We start from the raw sequence: 22,429 nt of genomic DNA on the forward strand, positions 1-22,429 counted from the left end.
TAGTAAGGCTGTAATGCCTATCTTCTGGATCCCAAACAAATAAAATTAAAAAAAAATGGAGCAACAGTTTACAGTTGTTGTAGCGTGACAAATGAAAGCCCGATCCATTTAATGCGGTTCCACGCCAATGCCAGTTTACAGATTTCTTTTGTTATTGGCCTATTGATGTGTAAATTAACTGATACAGTCAAAAAACATGCAAAAGAAAAAATTGTGCTAATTCTGCAAAAATCGGTGGAACAGCCAGAAATTTCATGTTGAAAAATGAAATAGTCGCATCCGAAATGATGTGTTATACCAAATGAAAAGAACAAATCGAATTATTCGGAATGTGAATAGAAATTGATTCAGAAATGCTTGTAAACCATTGTTTAAAAACACGAAAAATAACTGAAAAATATGTTGAGAATTTGGTGAACAAAATGGCGATGTATTTAAAGTCTAAATAGTTGTAGATATCAACAACTTGAAATAGAGTATTTACTAAATTTTCCAATTTTAGCTCAAATTAGCCAGTTAGCAGTTTTACGAGAAAAAAGCTTCGAGAAAAGCAGGAGAAGAGACGCAGACTTTTCAACTAATTTCGCATAGTTAAGAGTATGCTGACGTCACATTTTTCTGGCGGAAATATTCCCGCATTTTTTGTAGATCACACCGCAATGAGACAGCCTGACACCACGTACAGTTTAGATTTACAGACTTTGTATACTCATAAAGTATGTGAATATGTATACGCCAGAAATTTCTTAACAAATTATTTGTTTGATCTACATATTGGGCGATACTCTTTCTCCAATTGTTTTCTAGTTTTTTAATTGTATCTTTAATGTTGTGCTTTATATTATTGAGAAAATATAGTAAGATCGCAATTTTTTTTGCACACTATACAGTTTTTGATCTACCTGGTAAACTGTACTCAATCCTTCATTTTTTTCTCTGTTTTTATTTCTACAGTTTTATAGCAACGTGTGGTGTCAGAGTGCCCCATTTCGGTTTGATCTAAGAATTTCGGGTATTTAGACGTTTTTTGATTTTTCATGATTGAGAGTGTGCTGACGTCACATTTTCTGTGCAAAAAACTCTGGCATTTTCTATAGATACCCTTTCTTTTTTTGGTCTATATAAATGACCTTCTTGATCTATTCCCCCCCGATGTTCACGTTATTGCATTTGCCGACGACCTCAAACTTTTCAGCAATAACTATCAAAGCTTGCGGTCATCTATTAAAATAATTGAAAACTGGTGTAAAATTTGGCAGCTCAAGCTAGCCGAAAATAAAACAAAGGTACTTCATGTTGGTAAGAAAAACCCAAAATATAAATATTATGTAAACGGACAAAAGATTGAATGTTTTTCTAAAGCCTGTGATCTTGGCATATGGGTCGATGATCAATTAACTTATGAAAAACACATTCTAGTCAAAGTAAATGCAGCAATGTTTAAATGCCGCCAAATACTCAAAAACTTTCGCTCTCTTAATATGATGTTCTACTTCAAATTATTTAATACTTATATTAGACCAATTCTGGAATACGGATGTGAAATTTATCATCCTAAATCTGCTTCCCTGACCAAAAAATTAGAGCAGCCCCTACGTTACTTTTCTAGGTATGTTTTCAAGAGATGTAAAACTCAACACGATTCATATGAGCACCGCCTCATTCAGTCAAACCAGCAGTCCTTGAAGCACAGACGAGTCTTCCTTATATTGAAAACATTCCACAACAAAATAACCGGCAAATATCATTTTCCAAATCAAGCCCTCTATCTTAAAAATTCAAAATCTCCCCGGTTTCCATATCAAATGACTGCAATAGGCAAAACAAATAACAACAGTTTTCTCCACACACATCTTACAATATGGAATTTAGTAACAAAACATTTCCCGGTGCCAGTGTCAGGCTATACGTTCTCCAAGCGCATTTCTTGCCTCCCCCTTGAATCTTATGTATGATCTCATTTCCTCACTCATTTGTACATGATGTCATATTTATTTATTTATTTTTTTTGTTTTCTCATCAACTTTTCTTGGAAATCAATTGTATCATCTGACCTCGGGCATGTTCCAATCTGGTCACCTTATCATTCACATTTCTTACCTCATCTCATTTTTATTACTCATCCACGTGTAGCATGAGGAAAAATTCAGTTTACCGGGCTGATAGATCAAACACTAATTTCCTAAAAAATATTGATAATACATTTCTAGCACAAAAGTAGGAAAGTCCAGTGTACATAGCTCGTAGAACAAAACTGATTTTTTCCAATTTCCAACATACTTTTCTATTCCATTATTTGTAAGCAACGTTTCTTGTGAACAGAAAATGTCCCCCATTCTCTGTTGCGCTAGTCTCGATCGATACCATTTTTTATAGATGCGACATTTGTCGTAGTGTGCGTATATGTCGGTGCAAGGACGCTTTCTTTTTGTTTCCCAGTAAATATGGTCAATTATTTTTTTCACAATGCGCAGTCCTTGTTCATTTGGCTTATCTAACTGATTTTCAATGCTCTTTTTTATAAAAAATTTATATATTAATTTGAACACTTCAAAATCAAAATTTATTATTAAATTTCCCATTTTCAGATCTCTCATCATTCCAAGTTGCAACCATGTACAACATCACTCCAATTGTCCCAAAACTTACCAAGTACAACGTCGTCGTCGACATGCCTGTCTCCATGGAGCTCTCTGAGCAGAAAACCGCACCTCACAAATCGAACAAACTTGAGCTCATCGTCTTTGCCGGATTTGTTGTGCTTGCCGTCGTTACCTTCCTTGAAATCCAGAAAATTATCTGAGCAGACAGTGAAAAACACCAATGAAGACTGTTGCATTTTCTCTTCTAAATATTGCCTGATTTTTTTTTTGTCCAACCATCTGTAATAAATTTTGGTGAATCAACCTACAGGATGAAGTTTATCGCAAAAATTATATGACAGCTGGCACATTGCCACATTCCACAAATTGTGCTCTGGAAAGTTCAAAATTAAAATTTGGTGTCAATCAATTTTTAACCATTCCCATTCTCCCATTAATTTTATTTTCAATATTCCTTACAATGTGCTAACTGAAAATTTCCAAAAATGCAAAAAGTCAAGCCACCTAGGGGACTCGAACCCCTGACCTTAAGATTAAAAGTCTCACGCTCTACCAACTGAGCTAAGGAGGCCCTTGGTCTGCAGGCAGATGTTGAAGGGAAGGAAACAACGGTGATGGACCATTTTCGGCGGACATGGAAGTCACTATGCCGTGTGTAGAAAAAGTGCAATACGTGTAAAAGCTATACGTTTTAGATGTTGGAGAATCTTACACAATGGCATTGCACAATAATGCAACAGCCTGGCCATGTATAGTTTTGTGATTGACGTATAATGCAATTTGCATTGTTTTGTTCAATGATTTTTAAATTTTGGATGGCATATTTTTTCATATTTTTTAAAATACAGTTCGGAAAATTGACTTTGCATAAAAGAAAGTCACTACCCGTTTTGTTCAATCTTTTTGGGTCAGAGCGCTTGATGAACGACTTGTATACATCAACCGGTTCCTTATCAATACCTTCAGTTATGTTATTGCTTCACAAAATCTACTGCAAGTAGTTTTTGTGGGAAATTGGTCTGAGCTTCATACGTCACTATTCCCGTTGCTCTTTTTTTGCACCGCTAAAGCACATGTCTGCGTCTCTCACATGTCACATGTTTCTGAAGTCTGAGCGAGCGTCTGTGCCTCTCACTGAACACTATCTTTTTTGAGAAGCAGCGTAATGAAAAAAAATTCAATAGCTGCTGCATATCAGTGAGTGTGTCAGCTAATAGGGCTTCACGCGTTATTTCATCTTTTCATAAAAAGTTTCCCAGTGACTTCGCGGGATATGTTTAATTTTTTGAATGTTTTCCTCCTTTATTAATTCAGTGAAAAGCTCAGTTAATTTAAGCCACATTGTGTCATGCTGTCCCATTACGGTTTTATCTACAAAAATTGCGGGAATTTTTCTCCAAAAAAATGTGACGTCGGTACGTTCTTAACCATGCGAAATCAGTGGAGAAGTCTGCTTATAAATTCTGCCTTCCAATTCTCGTAGATTTACGTAGTTCAAACCAAAATGGGACACTCTGACCCTACGTGCTACGTTGTTAAATGCAACCTCGTTTGACGACTAATTGCGTATATATACAGTGCTGGCCAAAAAGATATCCACTTTCAGTTTTTTGACAATTTCGATATTTTTTCCAATGGGCATAACTTCAAAACTAGGAAAGGTATCAAAAAATTTTCAACTGGTAAAATGTAGCTCGTGATCAGGCCTATGTATTTTTACATGTTGCAATTATTCATCCATCACATGGCAAGTAATAAAGCGGCGGGCATCTCGTGAGTCCGTTTTTGACGATGATTACTAAAACGACTGTAACTCAAGAAACATATTTTTAATGAAAGGTTTGAGAAAGTAACAAAATGTTTATTTAATTTTTCATTGTTTGAACATATCAACTTTGTCCTAAAACCTCCATTTAAAAAAATGTGTGCGCTGAAACTAGTGTCTCATTAGACACTGTTTAGAGGCTTTGTTCAAAAATCAGGTTTCTTGGATTGAAAATCTTTTTCCGACAATTTTTGTGAAGAACTGATGTTGTTATTATATTTGAACTACATATTAACCAATAAACAGAATTCAGAAAAAAAAATCTACTATTTTTGAGAAATGAGCTCGATATTACTCTACACTTCTCTTCTTTAAACTCTCTTGTCTTTTTCAATGGAGGTTTCAGGACGAAGTTAGTATGTTCAAACAATAAAAAATTATATAAACATCGTGTTACTTTCTAAAAACCTTCCATTAAAAATATGTTTCTCGAGTTACAGTCGTTTTAGTAATCATCATCAAAAGCGGACTCACGAGATGTCGGCCGCTTTATCACTTGCCATGTTTTGGGTGAATAATTTAATCATGTAAAAATACATAGGCCTGATCACGAGCTACATTTTACCAGTTGAAACTTTTTTGATAGCTTTCCTAGTTTTGGAGTTATGCTCAATGGAAAAAATATCGAAATCATCAAAAAACAGAAAGTGGATATCTTTTTGGCCAGCACTTTATATATATATATATATATATATATATATATATATATATGTATATAATTTATTATGGGATACAATACTAAATGAAAAGTACGTTATATACATAAATACGTAATATTTTTAATTCAGCAAAAAATGGTACGAATCATTTGCAAAAGAAAAACGGCCGAGGACAAGCCAAACGCATTTGAATTCAAAAAAGTCAACAAAGGTCTAACTTCTCCCAGTGATGGCCCTTTTGTCATAGCACATTTTCCTAAAAACATGATTTGGGAAATTGACCAAGAGGTAATTTTTTTAAAGAGGATTAGCGCCAGTGGGGAAATTGCTTCAAAACATGCCTATGGTACCACAATGACCAAATATCACAGTTAAAAATTTGAAATATTTTTTCTAAATTTTATATTATTTTTCGAAAATCAACAAAAAAAACCCAAATTGCATCAAATCCCCATTTGAATTACCGCCAATAGTTCGATGCTCGATAGAGCGCGCTTGCCATTTTATTAAATTTTTTATTCATCAATTTCTCTCATTTTTGACTGATTTTTCATGTTTTTTCTAGAAATTTTACTGGAAATAAATTGAAAAATTCAAGATAATTGTAATTTTTTTCATTAAAAAGCGGGCGCTAAAGCCTAAACCTGTGAAATAGATTTGTTCAGGCTAAACGTCGTTGAAAAACGTTCTTTCTTTGTTTTCAGTTATTTTCAGTGGACAATCTACATTTATCTTGAATTTTTCATTGAATTTCTAGTAAAATCACACAAAAAAACATGAAAAATAAGTCAAAAATGAGAGAAATTGATGAATAAAAATTAAAAAAGGCAAGCGCGCTCCATCGAACATCGAACTATTGGAGGTAAATCAAATGGGAATTTGATGCAATTCGAGATTTGTTCATTTTTCAAACAATCATATAAAATTTAGAAAATTTTTAAAAATTTTTTTACTATGATTTTTGGTCATGGTCTTTGTGGTACCATAAGCATCTTTTAAAGCAATTTTTCCAATGGCGCTACTCCATCTTTAATTATCAAGAACTGGTCGGGTTCAGTAATCAAAATTGACCCACTATCTTTCAAAACAAATTAAAAATTTTCAGACATCAAACGAAAAGTACATTGCGTATTTCCCAACAATAGTTTCTTCGCCCGATACAAAGCGACTGATGGAAAATGATCAGCTGAAAATGTTGTATGAGAAACTTCGCGATCACAAATCCGGCCCACTGAAAACACAGGTTTTTTTGCTTTTTTTTTTTTGAAATGAATTTTTCTCATTTTCGGAATTATTTTGTCAATTTTCTCTGGAGCTGGAAAATCCGACGTCGTCGGTTTTTACAAATTTTAAATTTTTCCGATGTGTAGGTTTTCACGTCGCCCGACATTTTGCGAGTTTGGTTACTCATTATAAAATTGAATAGAGCTTATGAGTATAGTGAGTGGCTAAACTCGGAAATTGTCGGCAGACTTGAAACTCTTCTTATTGGTATATTTTCAAAATTTTGAAAACCGGACACCGTACGTCCGGTCCGGACGTTGTACGTTCAGATTTGCGACCCCTAAATTTTTCATTGAAAATATACAAAAAATATAAAAATTCCTTTTTCGTGGAAAAGTGTGACCCAAAAGCGTAAAAAAGAAACCAAGATAGAAGCAGAGCCAATTTTTCAAAATAATTATACTTTTTCATGAATTGGAAATAATCATAATAAAACGAATCTTTTAGATAGATTAAACTAGAAATAGTCGAATTTGAAATTTTAACAGTGCATTCTCACACTACTTCCGAGGGCTTTAAAATTGCTCCAAAAGTAAACTTTATCAAATTTTAAAGAAAAAAACGGGAATTCCAACAATAAATTAATTATGTATGTTTTCAGATCGATGGGACAAATTTTGTGGCAGTTGAACAAGATGCTGAGCCACACCAGGTTAGATATTTGTTTCTTTCTCGATTTGTTTGAAATTTTAATGCTTATGTAGATCGAATCGATTCAATTGCTACCAAATGGCAATCTGAAATTATATTGGCCTGTTATATGTAGAGATGAACTGGAAGAAGACACAAACAAAGAATTTAATGAAATGAAAAAAGACCTTTACGAGACAAAACGCGAATTAACAGAAGTTCGAATATCACTGATGAATTTGGAAGCGGAACACAGAACACTCCAAACTAACTGTAACAGAAAGGATACCCAACTTTTCGAACGCCACGAGGAAATCCAGCAACTCAAAGACCACATTCAATGGAAGTCAAAAGATACTGAGGTGGCTGCCAAAATGGTTTTCCAGATGCAGAACAAGCATAAGGAGGAAGTTGAAAAGTACACTTCAACGATCTCGAAGTTGAAAGAGGAAGTTGTAGCCAAGGACAAAGAAATTGTTGAGAACAAAACTGCTAATGATAATATGGTATCTGCACTTTTGGGTTTGATAAACAAGCAACGAAGAGTTGGGACCTAGATTGCATTGGTGAGTTTTTTTCAGGTTTTTTAATTAACATGGGTATGTACGTGGCCAAAAATATATGCATTTAAAGGTGGAGTAGCGCCAGGGAGCATTTTGTCTAAATACATTTTTAATAATTCGAAACAACCGAATATTATAATAAAACACTTCAAAAAGTTTTTTCGGCAGTGTACCTGACTTCCAGATCCGCAGTACATTGAAGAACGGATCGTCTTTTAATCCTTTTAATTTTTAAACAATCGAAGTTTTGGCAAATTGCCAAATTTTTTAAACGAATGAGATTCCTAGATTGTCTTAAAATAAATGACAAGAGAGGGTAAAGCCGTACAGATAGCTGATAAAGTTATTGTTAGCAAAATTTGATAAGTGGGTTGTGAGAAACATGTCTAGAAAATTTCGTAACGAAAACTCACCCGGTTGCTCAGAAAAGAGCTCAGAAGCCTTCTGGAAACAAACAATAGGGAAAAGCCAAGTACAAATTCATCTTTAAAATGGCTCAAAAAAGTGCGAAATGTAGGAAAATGCACCAGAATGTGAAATGATGTGTAATTTACCAGATTTGGAAGTTTGGTGAGCATTGGAAATGCAGTAGCTTCAAAACGGGCTTCAAGGTACTAAAATGTGAAAATTGGAAGGATTCCTGTTTCATCTTTATTCGATGATATGAAAACCAAAAAATATACTGGCAAAACATGTGATTGAATGTTATTCAACGTGACACTTTTCGAAAAATCGAACTTTTCGTGAAAAATTCTGAAAATCTGAGGGAGCCCCATAGCAGTTGGGCGGTCAATTTTTCAACTTTTTGCTCTTTTGCTCTCAATTGTTGAGCAATCAGAACGAAACTGTAGGTACATAGGTTTTTTGATATGCTGAATCCAATTCCCGCATTAGTTTTCCCCGAAAAAGTTCGAAAATATCCGAAATCCCTAAAGTTAGGGGTGTCCCAGTTGGACGCACTATATGTGCGCTATAATATATGTGTAGACGTATACCATTTTGCAATGTTTCAGACGGATGCACGTGTTTCCTGCGTATTCAATCAACAAAACCAATCACACAAAAATGCAAAAATTTCTGGCATTCAACTTTCAAACCGTCTTCTTCCATTCCCTGAACATGTTCCTCGCCCATTTTATTTTTATTCACAACTCTCTTGCTGGATAGGTCCGAACGTCGTCTAATGTTATTAACTTTTGTATTAGAACATGTCACTGCAACTTTTTTCGAACGAGGGCTGAGAAAAAATGCGAAAAATCGGTGTTTGCACACAATACACCGCATTTTACGACATTTTCTACTTGCTTTCTTTTCTTGTGTTTTTTACCGATTTTTCTTGTGTTTTCTTATTAAAACTGATAAATACATATTTTTTGTTAATGCTAAAATAATTTCCAGATGAAAAATTGTGAATTCAGCCGGCAAGTAGCGGTGAAAGTGGTCAATGTAATATGATGGATTACGGGAATACAAAACCCAAACTTTTCCCCAAACATGATACATATGATGTTTAGATGCTAAAAGTACCTGATTTTCATAATGAGACCGCTGAAAAAGTTTTGAGATTTTCAAAATTCAACTTTTTTGGTAAAAAAGTCGAGATTTTGGCACAAAATGTTGAATTTTGATAATCTAAAAACTCTTTTAGCTGTCTCGTTATGAAAATCAGGTACTATCAGCATCTTAAAAGCATATATATTATGTTTCAGAAAAAGTTTGGGTTTTGTATTCCCGTAATCCATCATATTACATTGCCCACTTTCACTGCTACTTGCCGACTGAATTCACAATTTTTTCACTTGGAAATTGTTTTAGCATCTGCAAAAAATATTTATTTATTTGTTTTGATAAGAAAAAACGGAAAAAATCGGTGAAAAATGAAAGAAAACACGCAGAAAACAAAGCACGATAAATGGCCGCTGAAATTTGTCGGGGACTCGCCATGGCCTAGAAACCTTTTTGCCTCGTCCCTCGTTCGAAAAAAGTTGCAGTGCATGTGCAACCATTCTTTTCTAGCTCTCTGATTGAAAATAAATTGTTCAAAATACATTGATTTTCTCAGCATATTTATTTTGAAATTAATATGTTTCGTTTTTTCTTCGAGGTTGTTTAATTATTTTCAATGTTTCCATGATTGAATGAATATTTCCACTTTTATAACAGAATTCCCATAACTAAAATTCGAAGAAAATATTTTTTGGAAAATGAATGTATTTTTGGAATGGCAGATGCTCCATGAGAATAGAATATTTTTCTTGTTTTCTTTTCATTTGAGATAGTCGTTTGTTGGCAGTTAGTGTTATTTATTAGTTGCCAAAACAAAATTTTCAATATCAAATGTTCAGTATGATTCTCAAAATCCAAGAAACTGTTTTAAGAAAATCCATCATACCTTCCAATGGTTGATTAGTAGAGGTGAGTAGACAAGTAGAAGACAGCGCGGGAGTGTGGGTTCGAACCAACGACCCCCATATGTAGGCCTGTTGAATGGGTCGAGATGGGTCGACCCGCGACTCAATTTTGGGTCGGAGTCGACGTCCCCGACCCATTTTCGGAAAATGTCCGAAATTGAAAAAAAAGTTTGTTTTGTTGTAAATCGTGTTTAAACGTTGACTCTTATGCTTGTTTGTATCGAAAATAGGGTATGTTTTTTTTAATTGATGAAAATACGATAATTTTATAATTTTCAGCTTTTACACGTGTTTTTTGACAAAAAATAGTTTTTCAAGTTTTTGATAATTTTCTGTTAAATTTTGAAAAAATGGGTCGGGGCATGACCCCGACCCAAAAAGTGGGTCGGGGCCACGACCCCGACCCAAATAATGGGTCGGGGTCGCGTCCCCGACCCAAAAGTGGGTTGGGGATGTGACCCCGACCCCGACCCGGCCGACCCAAAAAAAATGGGGCGACCCACTCCACAGGCCTACCCATATGGGTCGGTTTGGAACCAGCGCCTTGTACCACTCGGACGCCCCCGCGCCGGAAAAGCATGAACACTGTGAAGGTGGAATGTGGAATGGAATCACGTTGTGAAACCCAAACCTAGCTCGAGCTAGAATTTCCTTGTTTTTAAGCGGCAAAATGGTCTCGACGTGGAAATGTTTCATGGGTGTTCCAAAAATTGTAGGAGTGACTTAACTGGTTTTTAGCATTTTCTCAGCAGTGTTATTAATTTTTGTAAAGTGATTTTTGTAAAATGCACTTTTAACGAACTAAAACTGTCTTCCAATCAATAAAACACACGAAGCTTGATTAAATGTTTTGCACAATTTTACAATTCATGTATAGTTAAATTTAAAAAACGGAGAAACTAAAAAAAATTGGTTCAAAAATTTGAAAAAAAATTTAGTTCAAAAAAAAATTCTCGAATCAAATAAAAACGAACAGAAATGCGATTGAATTTTTTATCACACGTGTCTGAGTCTTTCTGTATAACCATACCATAAAAACTACGCGAGAGAAGTGCACCCTTCCATTTCGTTCATAAACGTTTCCTTTCATTTTAATGTTTTATTTTGTTTCTTCTCTTCATGAAATCATTTCAATTACTGATAACGGCGGACTCCCCCACCCTCCGTTTTTTAAAAATAATTTTTCATGTTTTTCTGAGTGAAATATATGCTTATTAAATTTGCTTTTGTAAGTTGAGCTTGTTTTGAGAAATACATTTTGGATCTGACAATAGAGAATTATGGAATAGCAAGGTGATGGGGATTTTTATTTTGAAACTACTTCAAAATATATCTTAATAGAATTTTCCAAAATCCTCTAAATTTCCCAAAAATTTAAGGCAATCTTTAAAAATTTGACCAGTTAAGAGCATTTTTGCATATTTATAATAATTGGTAACTTTAGCACCGTTTTTGTGATTGCAATCTTTTCTTTTACCAGAACTAGGTTTCCTTAATTTTCATAATTTTTTGGTTTTCAGATTACTGTCAGCAGTTAGCAAGTTATAATCCTATACTTTATTTTGACGTTTGTTCACAGTATGACATTGTAGGCTCATTTGTGTGCAAATAGATTTGCTGTAAATACCTAATTTTGTACTTCCCATTCCAATAAATTCAAGGCATATACATATAAGTTTCAATAAAATCCACTGCTTCACGGAAGATTTGTTGGCATGGTAATTTTATCAATTTCATAGCCCTTTTTTGCGTTTTTTTTGTTTCAGCTCCTGAGAACGTCACAATTTTAATCCGCTCAAACAAGTTAGTTTCAGTTTTATATGAGTGTGAAAGTTGCTCACAAAAATTGAAATTATTTAAGTTTTTTCTGAATTAAAAAAATGTTCCCTTTTTGTCAGTATACCCATAAATATCACATTTTCTTAAAACCCATGTAAATCGGGTAATATTGCAAATTGAGATCAACACATTGACTTGACTGATTTGATTTATTTTAAACATTAAAAAGTAGTACAATTTAGAGCAATATAATTCAAAGTTTAAAGTTCCCAGCTGTGCTAATTAAGACATGCCCTAAAATTAAATTACATACTAAAAATTAGGATAATTTAAATTTTTCTTCTGAATTTAAAATAGTTTTCTATTTTTTTCAGTAACCAAAAAGAACAATTAAGAGCTTGAAATTTTTTGTCACTTGTGGGCTTCCAAAATCCCAACTTCCAAATATTCAAATGTCCCAAACCAAGCCAAATAAGTTTTAACTTTCTAACCGTAGACTAAAAAAATGAAGAAAGAAATATGCAACAAAAAAAACTAACCGTAAGTAAGATCTGAAATTAGGCTCCGCCCTTACGTCGCCTTTTTTGTGTGTCTTCAGACAAAATTTATCGTAGTTCCTCGAAGTTTTTGCAGTTTTATTTTACATATATTTGTATTAATAAGTATGACCGAGTACTGCAGTTTGAGACAAAGAACCCACAAGTGATAGGCCACTTTTGATAGCTTTTTTCTGATGGAGAGGCACAGGCTGATGAAAAACATTATCCGCTTCAACAATACTGATCAAAAGTTTATCTCTTCTTCTCGGACACTTTTTCATACATCTAAAGGGCTTTTGAAACACGAATGACAGAAAAAAAATCCGCTCCAACCGGGATTTGTTGGCATGGTGATACTCACAACCCTGTTATCAATACACGATTGACCTTATCAGTTTATTTTTTAAAATGAATTCTGTTTTTTTTTAATCTCAGGATTTCTTATTTCAAATCTCACTCAACATATTTCAATTCACGTTGCCAACTTATAAATTTTCTCTAAATTCCAGATGAGATCCCACTGAATTTAGTATGCCACGAGTTTCCATTAAGCCTCAGAAAATTTACACAATCTTGATAAAACGTTATCATTTATTGATTTTGAGTGCTTAAAATTTGTGGCAGAATCCCTTTCCAAAAGTTTCTTGCTTTTACAATTCATTGTGTGCTTTTGGGTCAACAATAGACGAGTCGGGAAGCTCCATTCTTGTGAATTCATTAAACCCACGATGAAAGTCAAAGCTGTGAATCACACTTTTTTATTAGATTTTTCTTGTTTTGTTGCTGAACTAACTTTTTTTTCACTCTTTGTTTAAAATATTATCTTTTTCAATGTTTCCAACACGCTATCTACAAGCTAGGTAAATGTAAAGTTTATCGTGAAAGGGATTTGTTGGCATGGTGATACTTACATACCTATTATTAACAGAACACTTGCCCTTTCTGTTTTTCCTCACCTCACACTTTTTTATCCACCTCTCACTTTACTTGAGCAAGACAACTCAGCATTCTAGAGCACACTGATAGTTTTTAGGGCACAACTTTTCAACCTAAACTCACTTGTAAATCATTAATGAAAATCGAAGTTGTATTATCAGTTTAAGAAATTGATTAAATTCTTTGTGAGACCTCTTACATCTACAAAGATGGCTAGAAATTTATAATTAGCATCCCACGGGTTAGTCATTATTTATTAGGTTACAATAGACACAACTACGGAAGAAATACGAATGTAGACTTTCCAATAAAATTTCAGTAAATGGCGATGTGCAGCAATCTGTTGCATATGAACAATTTTCGTATTTACTGAAGTTTCTGGCTCATTGCCAACTTTCCAGGACACACTGCTTGTGTCCCCACACGTATTGTTAGAAAGGTGACAAGATGTTAGAAAGGTGACAAGATGGTAAGTTAGGCCGACTTGCCGAGATGTCACAATACTGCATTCTTTTCAAGCAGGAATGTCCAGCCAGAAACCTCAAAATCTGCTAATATCGACAAATTTTTCAAATTCACAGTTTTCAAAAATTTTAACTATTGAAATTAAAAAAAAAATTATTTGCAAATGACAAAAGTTTTTTTTGTTGCATATTTGAATAGAACTTTTACATCCATATTTTATTGCTTTCAATCTCTATGTTACATTGATCATTCTCGTAAAAAATATTCCTCCTTTCCTTCTCTGTTCTTATTTCACTTTTTTCGGTCGGCCGTTTTAGGCTGTTTTTGCACAGTAAGAAACATCTTTGTAAAATCATAAGTTGAAGAAAAAAGTAAACTGTTGTCTATTTTCCAACTCAACTAGCAATTTTTTTAAACTTTCAAAACTTGTCGTTTTTCAGGTATTTAAAAATCATCTTATAAGCCTGTGAAAGTTTCAATGGAGCAGTATATAAAAGAGCCGCTGTGAGTTTTGAAAAAATTGTTTTTTGTAGAATTTAAGTGAATTTTTATGTGGAAAAAAAGCACTACCGTAAAGTAAAACAATTTTAATTAAAAATTGCAAAAATATTTCATACAGTTATCGATATGGTTACTTCCTTTCAAAATGTTTGAAAAAAAAGTAAACTTATCTCTTTTGCTGGTTTAGACTCAATTTTATGAGAACCCAACTATAGCAAATTGCCGGTTTTTGACATTGGTGGGAAACAGAAAGGATGTTCTATTTTCTACGAGTTCAAATTTTTTAGATATGCACCTAGTATTCCTATTCATATATCGAAAGAGTTGAAACACCCAATATTGTTTTTAATATTGTTTTTAATATTGTTTTCAATATTAAAAAAAAGCTCAAATTCTGTCAAAACCTGGGAATTTATCAAAACATTGACTCAAATGTTTGATTAAAAATTGTTGTAGAGGCGGGTGTTTTTTGTGATGTTTTTTTTAAACTTTTCCTGCTTAAAAAAATTTACAAATAATTCAATTCAAAAAACTGTGAAAAAAATTTTTGTTAATGAGTTATGTAGACAAATTTTTTTTAAATTAGAAGGTCTTAATCTGTAAGTACTGAATAAGAAGTTCAAACTATTTTTCAAAGGCACAAACGATTTCAGAGAAGACAATAGGTACGACCTTAACAAAAGATTCTTTCGATGCAGTTTCCCAAAGCATCGGAGAGGAGATGAGTGCGGTTACGTTAGTACTATCACGAACGTGAACACTCACTTTTCCCAGCACACGTGAGTGATAATAATTTCTATTTGAATCTCAAATAAAAAACGTTTAAAATCAGGAAGGTCTATCAATATAAATGTCGTGCCTGTGAACGGAAAATGGTGCAAACGATGGAAATATATTGGCACTATGACCCCAGAGATGGCGGGAGATGCTCCTCGACGGAATTCGAGCTTCTCGTTATCAAACGAAAAGATGCGTATTTAGACCATCGCGCACGCAACTGTTACATTGATTCAGCGACAGATGACGACTATGATAGCTATAAGGAAAGAAAAAAGTTCGAAAATTCGGGAAAACGAAGGAGATGTACTCCATATGGAACTCCCAGTTTTGAAAATACATGCTCATCTCAACAGAAAACTACGGGAGTTCCGATCATGACTTTGTACCGATCTTCGGAGGCTGACGTTTGTGGTTACAGTCAAGTTCCTGCCATGACTTATCCACCATTTGATCCAACGGATCGACCAAGGTCCAGAAACGGATCTCCTGTGGTGGGATCTTCTTTCAGTTCACGAAAAGAACCATCTACTCCCGGATCTGCGCCGGTACCTCATACACGACATGGTTCTTCAACCCCAGGGCACGGAAACCATCAGCTGCAGAATAATTATGGCGGTGCAAGTTCAAGGGGAGCTCAATCCAGAGGTTCACCACCAAGGGATCCTCGTCGTCATGCTAATGGTTCCTCTTCTCATCGACGCGATAAAACTGTGTCGGATGAACTTCAGCATGAAAATTCCCATACTCCAAGACAAGAAGAATCACAGTCAACTTTTGGAAGTTCGTTCAGGCCATCACAATATAGTTCGATTCTGAGAGATCCTCGTTTGTCTGGTAGAATCACATTAAATCAAGAGACTTTGAGAACTTCACTTAATGAAGTGTTCCCGCAACCACACACTCTTCCATTTGGAGGTTCATGCCCTCCGGGGCAAGAAAAATCACCATCAAATGGCCACAACCTTCTCCCACATCAACAAAAATTCGGAGGTTCCATCCCAGTGAGTTCAACTCTCAGTGATTCTCATACGTCAAACGGTGGATCTACTCCAAATCAAGATACTTCGCAAATCCTGGAGAAAGATCAGAATTCGGATAATTTGGTCCCAGTTTCAAGCATTCGTCGAGTGCCTTCGACAACCGGGTAAGTGCTTGATGTGCTTGGGATAGTGCCGGAATTTTTATTTCAAAATAATTCAGGCTTTTCATTTGATAAGTTTAATAAAACGGCGCAAAAGTTTATTTAATTCAATTATTCAATAGGTTTTTTATTCAAAAAAGTTTTTGGGATTTTTCGAGTGCCTTTTGGCACAACTAAAATAACTGTAGCAAATCCTTAATCTCCATTAGAAAAATAATTTTAGTTTTCCTTTGTCTGCAAGAGTTTCCCAAAGTTTCTCAAACATTTTACAGAGTCTACAATATTCGAATTCAACGTCCACAAGACATGGTTCGAAGAGAAAGAAGTGCTGTGAGGTATCGTTCATCAAGTCGAGGAAGTCCATTGTATGAACCGGACGAGGAGGATCTTAATAGTGAGTACCTTAAAAATTAGATTTTTTTAATTTAAAAAAACTCACAAAACTGCTCGAGTCGCTTTTGATACAGAAAACAAGTGTACATATAATTGAAAAAAACTATAACAGCAGAAAATTCTCAACTGCGTGGCGTGTTCGGAAAATCCCAGGGAAAATGCAAAAACTGCGACCCCAATCAATATCAGCCGCCGACAGCTTATGGATTCCGCTTGCCACTATATTTCCTTTGCAGTGTGCGGGGCAGCTCGCCACGCCCACAGCGAGTTAAACGAAGCGGGGCGCAGAAACCGTAAAATGTCGGCGGCTGATATTGGTTGGGGTCCCGAATATTGCCTTCCCCCGTGATTTTCCGAAAAAAAAGGTTATTTGGGCGTACATACCACGCAGTTGTATTATTTTGAGTGAAGAATATCTCCATCTTTCTGAACTGTAAATATACTCAGACAGGTGCGAGTCACGGCTAACCGACTCAAAATCACTGCTAATTAGCAAAACGCCAAAAAACCAGAACTAATTAGCTTGAAACCATGGCTAATTAGCAAACCATTGCTAATTAGCAAAAAAGCAGTGCTAACTAGCAAAAAAGCAGTGCTAATTAGCAATAATATCGATTTTTTGTTTTCTTTCATTTTATTTTATTATCCTTGCTTTTTATAAGTAATATATTTGTTTTTTTACATTTAATTCATAATTAACGTGTTTCATTAAACTTGTTCGATTTTTTAAAACAATTTTTGTATTTTTCTAGGCAGATACACGTTTCGAATGGTGAAAAGTCCGAGAACGACGGTTCAAAGGATTCTGAATTCTGCTCCACGAAAGTTGCTGATCAGAAATGTGATTCCTGTTGGACGAGGTATTACTTATTTATCAAATCATTACATTTTGAACATTATTCCTCAGGTCCAGCACATTTCGAGGAGTTCAATCAGCCAATAACAGGAATTCAGCGAATAACTTCCACTTCGAACTTGGTACCGGAGGTTGTAAGAGAAGGAGAAGAAGTAGAAGTGAACAGCTATTTGGACGACGAAGAAACTTCAGACTTTATAGACGAGAATGGTGATTTTCGCTACCCGGTTGACGAACTTGGCCATCAAGAAGTGGATCTAGACGTCGAAACCGACGAATCATTATATTTGAATTCTCAGCAAGAGGGATTTCTATGCGATGAACGGAGTCAAATGTTGCGATCTCTGAGCAATCAAAATTTGAGAACTATTTTTTTCCTCATCAGTACTACGAACTCAAAAGCTGCAGTTATGAGATATCTCGATTTTCACAGTGTGCCACAGGAAAGGACTGTCAAGAAATTTTTACTGGAAGATTCACATCTGATGCGTGTCGAAGTATGCAATCTATGCGCCAGGAATCTTGAAATGTATGTTTTACACGATATATCAACCCTAAAACATTTAATTTTAGTTGCGAATGTGGAAGTCAGCAAGAAAAGTGTGAACTCATTTACGGAAATCTGAAAAAGTGGCTGGAATTGATACTGAACTGTTATGGAAATATAATAATTCAAACAAAAAAATCAATGTTCGAAGAACTCCCAAGATCCTGTCCCATGAGTAAAGGAATCTTAAAACAAAAACTCCTTGACGAAATGGCAGACGATGAGATGTGGATGCACTTTGAGAGTAGTTTCGACGGAATTAAAGTCCATAAAAACGGAAAGTACTTATCCTTTGTGATCGGTTCTTGTTTCAATGATGGTTTTTTTCAGGCAACACATTTGGCCGTATTGTTTGCTGAATTTGGATCTTGAAGACGTCTACCGTGCATCTCCTCAGGCACTAATTCTCGCAGCTCTATTCATTGGTCCCAAGAGTCCGTCCACCAAGATTCACGATAGAATCACTCAATGGGTAATGATCCAAATGGATGAGAACTTATTTTATTTGGATGGAATCGCTTGGAAAGCAGAAATTACGTGTGCAAATCATGACGACCCGGTAAGGACAAAAGTTTTCAAATTTTGCATATATATATATATATAATTTTATTCAGGCACGACGAATGGTTTACAATCAGAGTGGACTGCGATCTTCGGGATCCTGCAATTATTGTCTGAATCAGGGTACAGAATGCAAGATTAATGATGACACCACAATACGTATGTGACTTGAATTTTCGAAAATAGGGAATTAAATTTTTTAAGTACGCGAGAATGTCATCGGACAGTGTCCTACAACTATCAACGAAGGTCTTCGTCAACGCGGTCAAACTTCTCAATTTCACGAACTTGTTTTGCAAATGCACTTATGTCCCGTTGATTTATTTCATTGTTTTGAGGAAGGAATGTTTGGCAATATTAACACAGGTTACTGAAACCATCCAAATTTTATGTGTTGAGTTTGTTTTTCAGCACTTTTTACTAAAGGAAAATGGAGTACATTTTTTCCAAAGTCTCTGAATTTTGGCTCTATTCCTTCTCTACCATCTCGATTCCGGACTCTATCAGGAAAAATTTCTCAGTGTACTGGCGCCGAAAAAGCACTGGTAATGAGATAAACTCTTATCACTTCATTAAATCATTTGATTTTTCAGATTTTCGAGTCAATTGTTGTCGTGGCTGCATTCTCAGGTGAACTTGGAGGTGTATCGTCATCCATTATTCTGAGCCTTCACGCAATCTATCGTCTTTCTGTGGAGCCACAGTCAATCACAGACGACACTCTTCATTTAAAAGTAAATTTTGATTTAATTTTAATAATTTGGAATCAAATTCTACAGATCGAACAAGTTTGCAACGCTGTTGAGGTTATAATTGTGAAAAAAGCACCGGAAATGATAAATGGAATTAAATTACATGTAAGAAATCTAAAATCAGTGCTCAATATGTATTCTCTTTGCAGCAAATTTTGTATCATTTGGCAAGGATGACTCAGTTGTATGGAAGCTTATTTCCCATATCGACGCAGTGGTTCGAATATTTCTATCACACAATCCAGAGAACCCTGGTCCCTGAAATCTATAATGGCATTGGAATGAGTATCATGAGAAAGTATGGAAATTTTTTTTTTAAATAGTTAATGAGAACACTTTTCAGGATGTCAGCTCTCCAGGAGATAAAAGCAGAAGTTGCATTTCGTCTACACTCAGATGTACAGTTTCCAACAAATGCAAACTTAAAAATGTGCTACGAACTTGGAATTCTAAGACGTCTTAAAAAAACTTCGATTGTTCCAGTACCTCCAGAATACGAGAAATACTGCTTAAATGGAGACGTTTTTCTAAACATCGTATACCACGACGGCATCAGATACTCCATTTATCCCAACAAAAATACAGACGACTCCAATATTATGTTCTTCGAGGGAATTAGAGTTCGATTTGGAAAGATCGTTGGAATTCTGATCAATAAAGACAACACTCATCTTCGCTTCATTCTGAAGAAGTACTGTAACACGAATGAGCATTTGCTGGACATTTCGAACAAAATGGCCCAAGAAGAAGTACCGCAGATGCATATTCAAAATTGGTTCGATTCCGTTGCGAAATCAAACTTCGGAGGCCGGGTTATGCTAACAAACACGGTTCTTGTTCTTAATGCTGATTTGGTTCTTGGTAATGCTTCTGTAGTCGCCCGAAATGGAAAACTAATCGCACTTCCTTTTTCTCGTCGCATCAGCTTATTCTAATTTGAGTTACTTGAAACAATTATTACATCATAGAAAAAGCGAAAAAAAATTATCTTTCAGCTCTCATCAACGTCAATTATGTCTTTTCGACTTTGATCATCCAAGATGGAACTGTGAAATCCATCGTTAATGCTATGGCCAATCATTGGATCGATTATGTGAGGCATTGAGTACAGCTTATTCCAATCATTGTTTGAACTTTCAGCTCGTCCCCAGAAAAAATCAAGGAGCCTTCTCGATTAGCAACAAATCGGAACATCTCACTGCCTTCCCAGGAGACCTGATGAACTGGCCTTCAGGTTTTATTAAAGATCGTTATGATTTCAACAATTTGGAACAATGTCTTTCAGGCCTTCTCTATAGCGCAATCAAACTGGAAGATGAGAACGTGGACACAAGCCTTTTGTCTACAGCCGTGAGCTCGCTGTTCACAAATCATCTGAAAACTAGATTGTAAGTTTTTATTTATCTTGAATTTAGCTAGAAGTCCAGTAAACTTAGTAAATCAAAACTTCTTACCAATTGATGAATTTTTGCAGTGAACACGCGCGCAGTGCCTATCGTAAAAAGTACGGAGAGGATCCACCAAAAATCACGCTTGTGAAGCGTCCAATTGCCGATGCGGAGCAATTTCTCACTGAAGGCAACGATGACGAGCTTAATGAACAACATCCATCAACTTCGAATGCAGACAACAATGACTAGTAAGAACCATACTCAATCCCCACCATATAAACAATTTTTTGTTTTGATTCCTGCAAAACTCCTCTGTGAAACGTTTTCTTTTCTTCTAATGCCTTCCTCATGTTTTCATTTGTTATTTCATTTGTTTTCCATAATAAATATTGTTTTTCTTTTTTTTTTAAATCAAAATGAATTAAACGGAGTTCGAAAAAGCGACAAATCACAACTAGCTAGCAAAATACCAGGACTATTTAGCAAAAGAACCAGAGCTAATTAGCGAAAAACCAGAGCTAGCCAGGTTGACTCTATCCCTGGTCAAAAAGCTAATTAGCAGTGATTTTGAGTCGGTTAGCCGTGACTCGCACCTGTCTGAGTAGTATTACAATTTACAAATTTGAACATTTTTTAATCTTTTTTTGTTGATTTTTTAAACGATTCCGTCAGTCTTTTTTGAGATTGGCTCGTTTTCTAAAAACGTAACTGCCAGCTTGGGTTTCTACCAATTTAACAGTAATTAGAAAATCCCGTCGCTTAAGACCTATCAATTTTTCAAATTATATTTCAGACATCAGATTTGCTCGTGAAAAATACCCAGTTTTGAGCCGAGCAACTTCAAAAGCATGTGGCGGCAATTCAAACCGCACGGCCTCCCTTATCGATCCACCCCAGATCGGTTTATCGAAATCGAAGCCTACACTACCAGATACAGCTGAGACAGCTCAAGAAAGAACAGACGCTCGTAGATTGTTAGTGATGGGAAAGTATATCAAAAAAAATCCTTCCCTCGCTTTAACATTAGGGCCTGAAGATGCGGCCAAACTTAATATAGACGTGGTAAGTTTGTGCAAAAAATTCGAAATACTGTACTTAAGTATCGCTGCACCCAATGCTAGCCCAAGTTTTAAGCATTTTAAAATTCATCCCCGTACAGTCCTTTTGTGCATATTTTAATTTTGCACATAATTTTCTGGTTCTTTAGGAAGCTCTCAAGAAAAAACTTATTCCATCTACCTCTGGATCAATCGAGAAAAGACGCAGTCAATCTCGTTCCAGGAGCCGGGATTCGAGACGACACAGTCGATCTCGTTCCGGGAGCCGGGGTTCACGACGACGCAGTGATCGCAGAGCAAGACACGAGAGAAGACATCGCGACGATGACAAAAGTGGTAGGGACAGACAAAGAAGATAATATTATTTTAAAGATAGTGGAAAGACTTTTACAAAAATTTTATTTTTTGCGTATTTTTATTTAATTTTTGATTATTCTTGGTTTTAACTTATGATTACTGTGTTGCTGATCTTTCTTGATTTTTTTTGAAATTTTCACCATGACACCCAATTTTCGTTGTTTTCATTACTCTTATACATATGAATTCAATACTAAGAAAGTATTTATTTTGTTCATCTCTATTCGGTTAATTCATTAGTATTCATCTTATATAAGAAAGTATCCAGTGATGGTTTTTTGTAATTTCAAGTTTACCCTTTATTTATCAAAATATATTCCTTGGTTTTTTTTACGGTAGCTCGCAATAAATATGGTAAGGTTTAATTTGTTCTTGAAACGTTTATTTATTAGGATCAC

The 22,429-nt window shown here is 35.2% G+C and overlaps 3 protein-coding genes and 1 non-coding gene across 4 annotated transcripts; 3 read left to right on the forward strand and 1 right to left on the reverse strand.

The window, feature by feature from the left end:
• Positions 1 to 2,614: 2,614 nt before the first annotated feature.
• F23A7.1 (uncharacterized protein) lies at positions 2,615 to 2,803 on the forward strand (the record flags this gene model as incomplete). The annotated part of the gene is made up of 1 exon (NM_078241.6): positions 2,615 to 2,803. The coding sequence occupies one exon, from the start codon at positions 2,615 to 2,617 to the stop codon at positions 2,801 to 2,803; it is 189 nt and encodes a 62-aa protein (NP_510642.1).
• Positions 2,804 to 3,101: 298 nt separating this feature from the next.
• On the reverse strand, positions 3,102 to 3,174 carry F23A7.t1. The gene has a single exon. It is a non-coding gene; the product is annotated as a tRNA-Lys (tRNA).
• A 2,042-nt stretch (positions 3,175 to 5,216) lies between these two features.
• On the forward strand, positions 5,217 to 8,935 carry F23A7.3 (Crinkler (CRN) family protein). The gene is made up of 5 exons (NM_078242.4): positions 5,217 to 5,375; positions 6,193 to 6,330; positions 6,973 to 7,023; positions 7,076 to 7,567; positions 8,578 to 8,935. Exons 1-4 carry the CDS (start codon positions 5,223 to 5,225, stop codon positions 7,556 to 7,558), a joined length of 825 nt encoding a protein of 274 aa, NP_510643.1. The 5' UTR covers positions 5,217 to 5,222; the 3' UTR covers positions 7,559 to 7,567; positions 8,578 to 8,935.
• A 5,193-nt stretch (positions 8,936 to 14,128) lies between these two features.
• On the forward strand, positions 14,129 to 22,392 carry F23A7.5 (C2H2-type domain-containing protein). Its single transcript, NM_001373608.2, has 6 exons — positions 14,129 to 14,198; positions 14,849 to 14,974; positions 15,028 to 16,119; positions 16,389 to 16,510; positions 21,410 to 21,678; positions 21,824 to 22,392. The coding sequence occupies exons 1-6, from the start codon at positions 14,173 to 14,175 to the stop codon at positions 22,031 to 22,033; spliced, it is 1,845 nt and encodes a 614-aa protein (NP_001359595.1). The 5' UTR covers positions 14,129 to 14,172; the 3' UTR covers positions 22,034 to 22,392.
• Positions 22,393 to 22,429: the final 37 nt, after the last annotated feature.

The sequence above is a fragment of the Caenorhabditis elegans genome, chromosome X (genome assembly GCF_000002985.6).
Source record: "Caenorhabditis elegans chromosome X".
In the NCBI taxonomy this organism is placed as follows: Eukaryota; Metazoa; Nematoda; class Chromadorea; order Rhabditida; family Rhabditidae; genus Caenorhabditis; species Caenorhabditis elegans.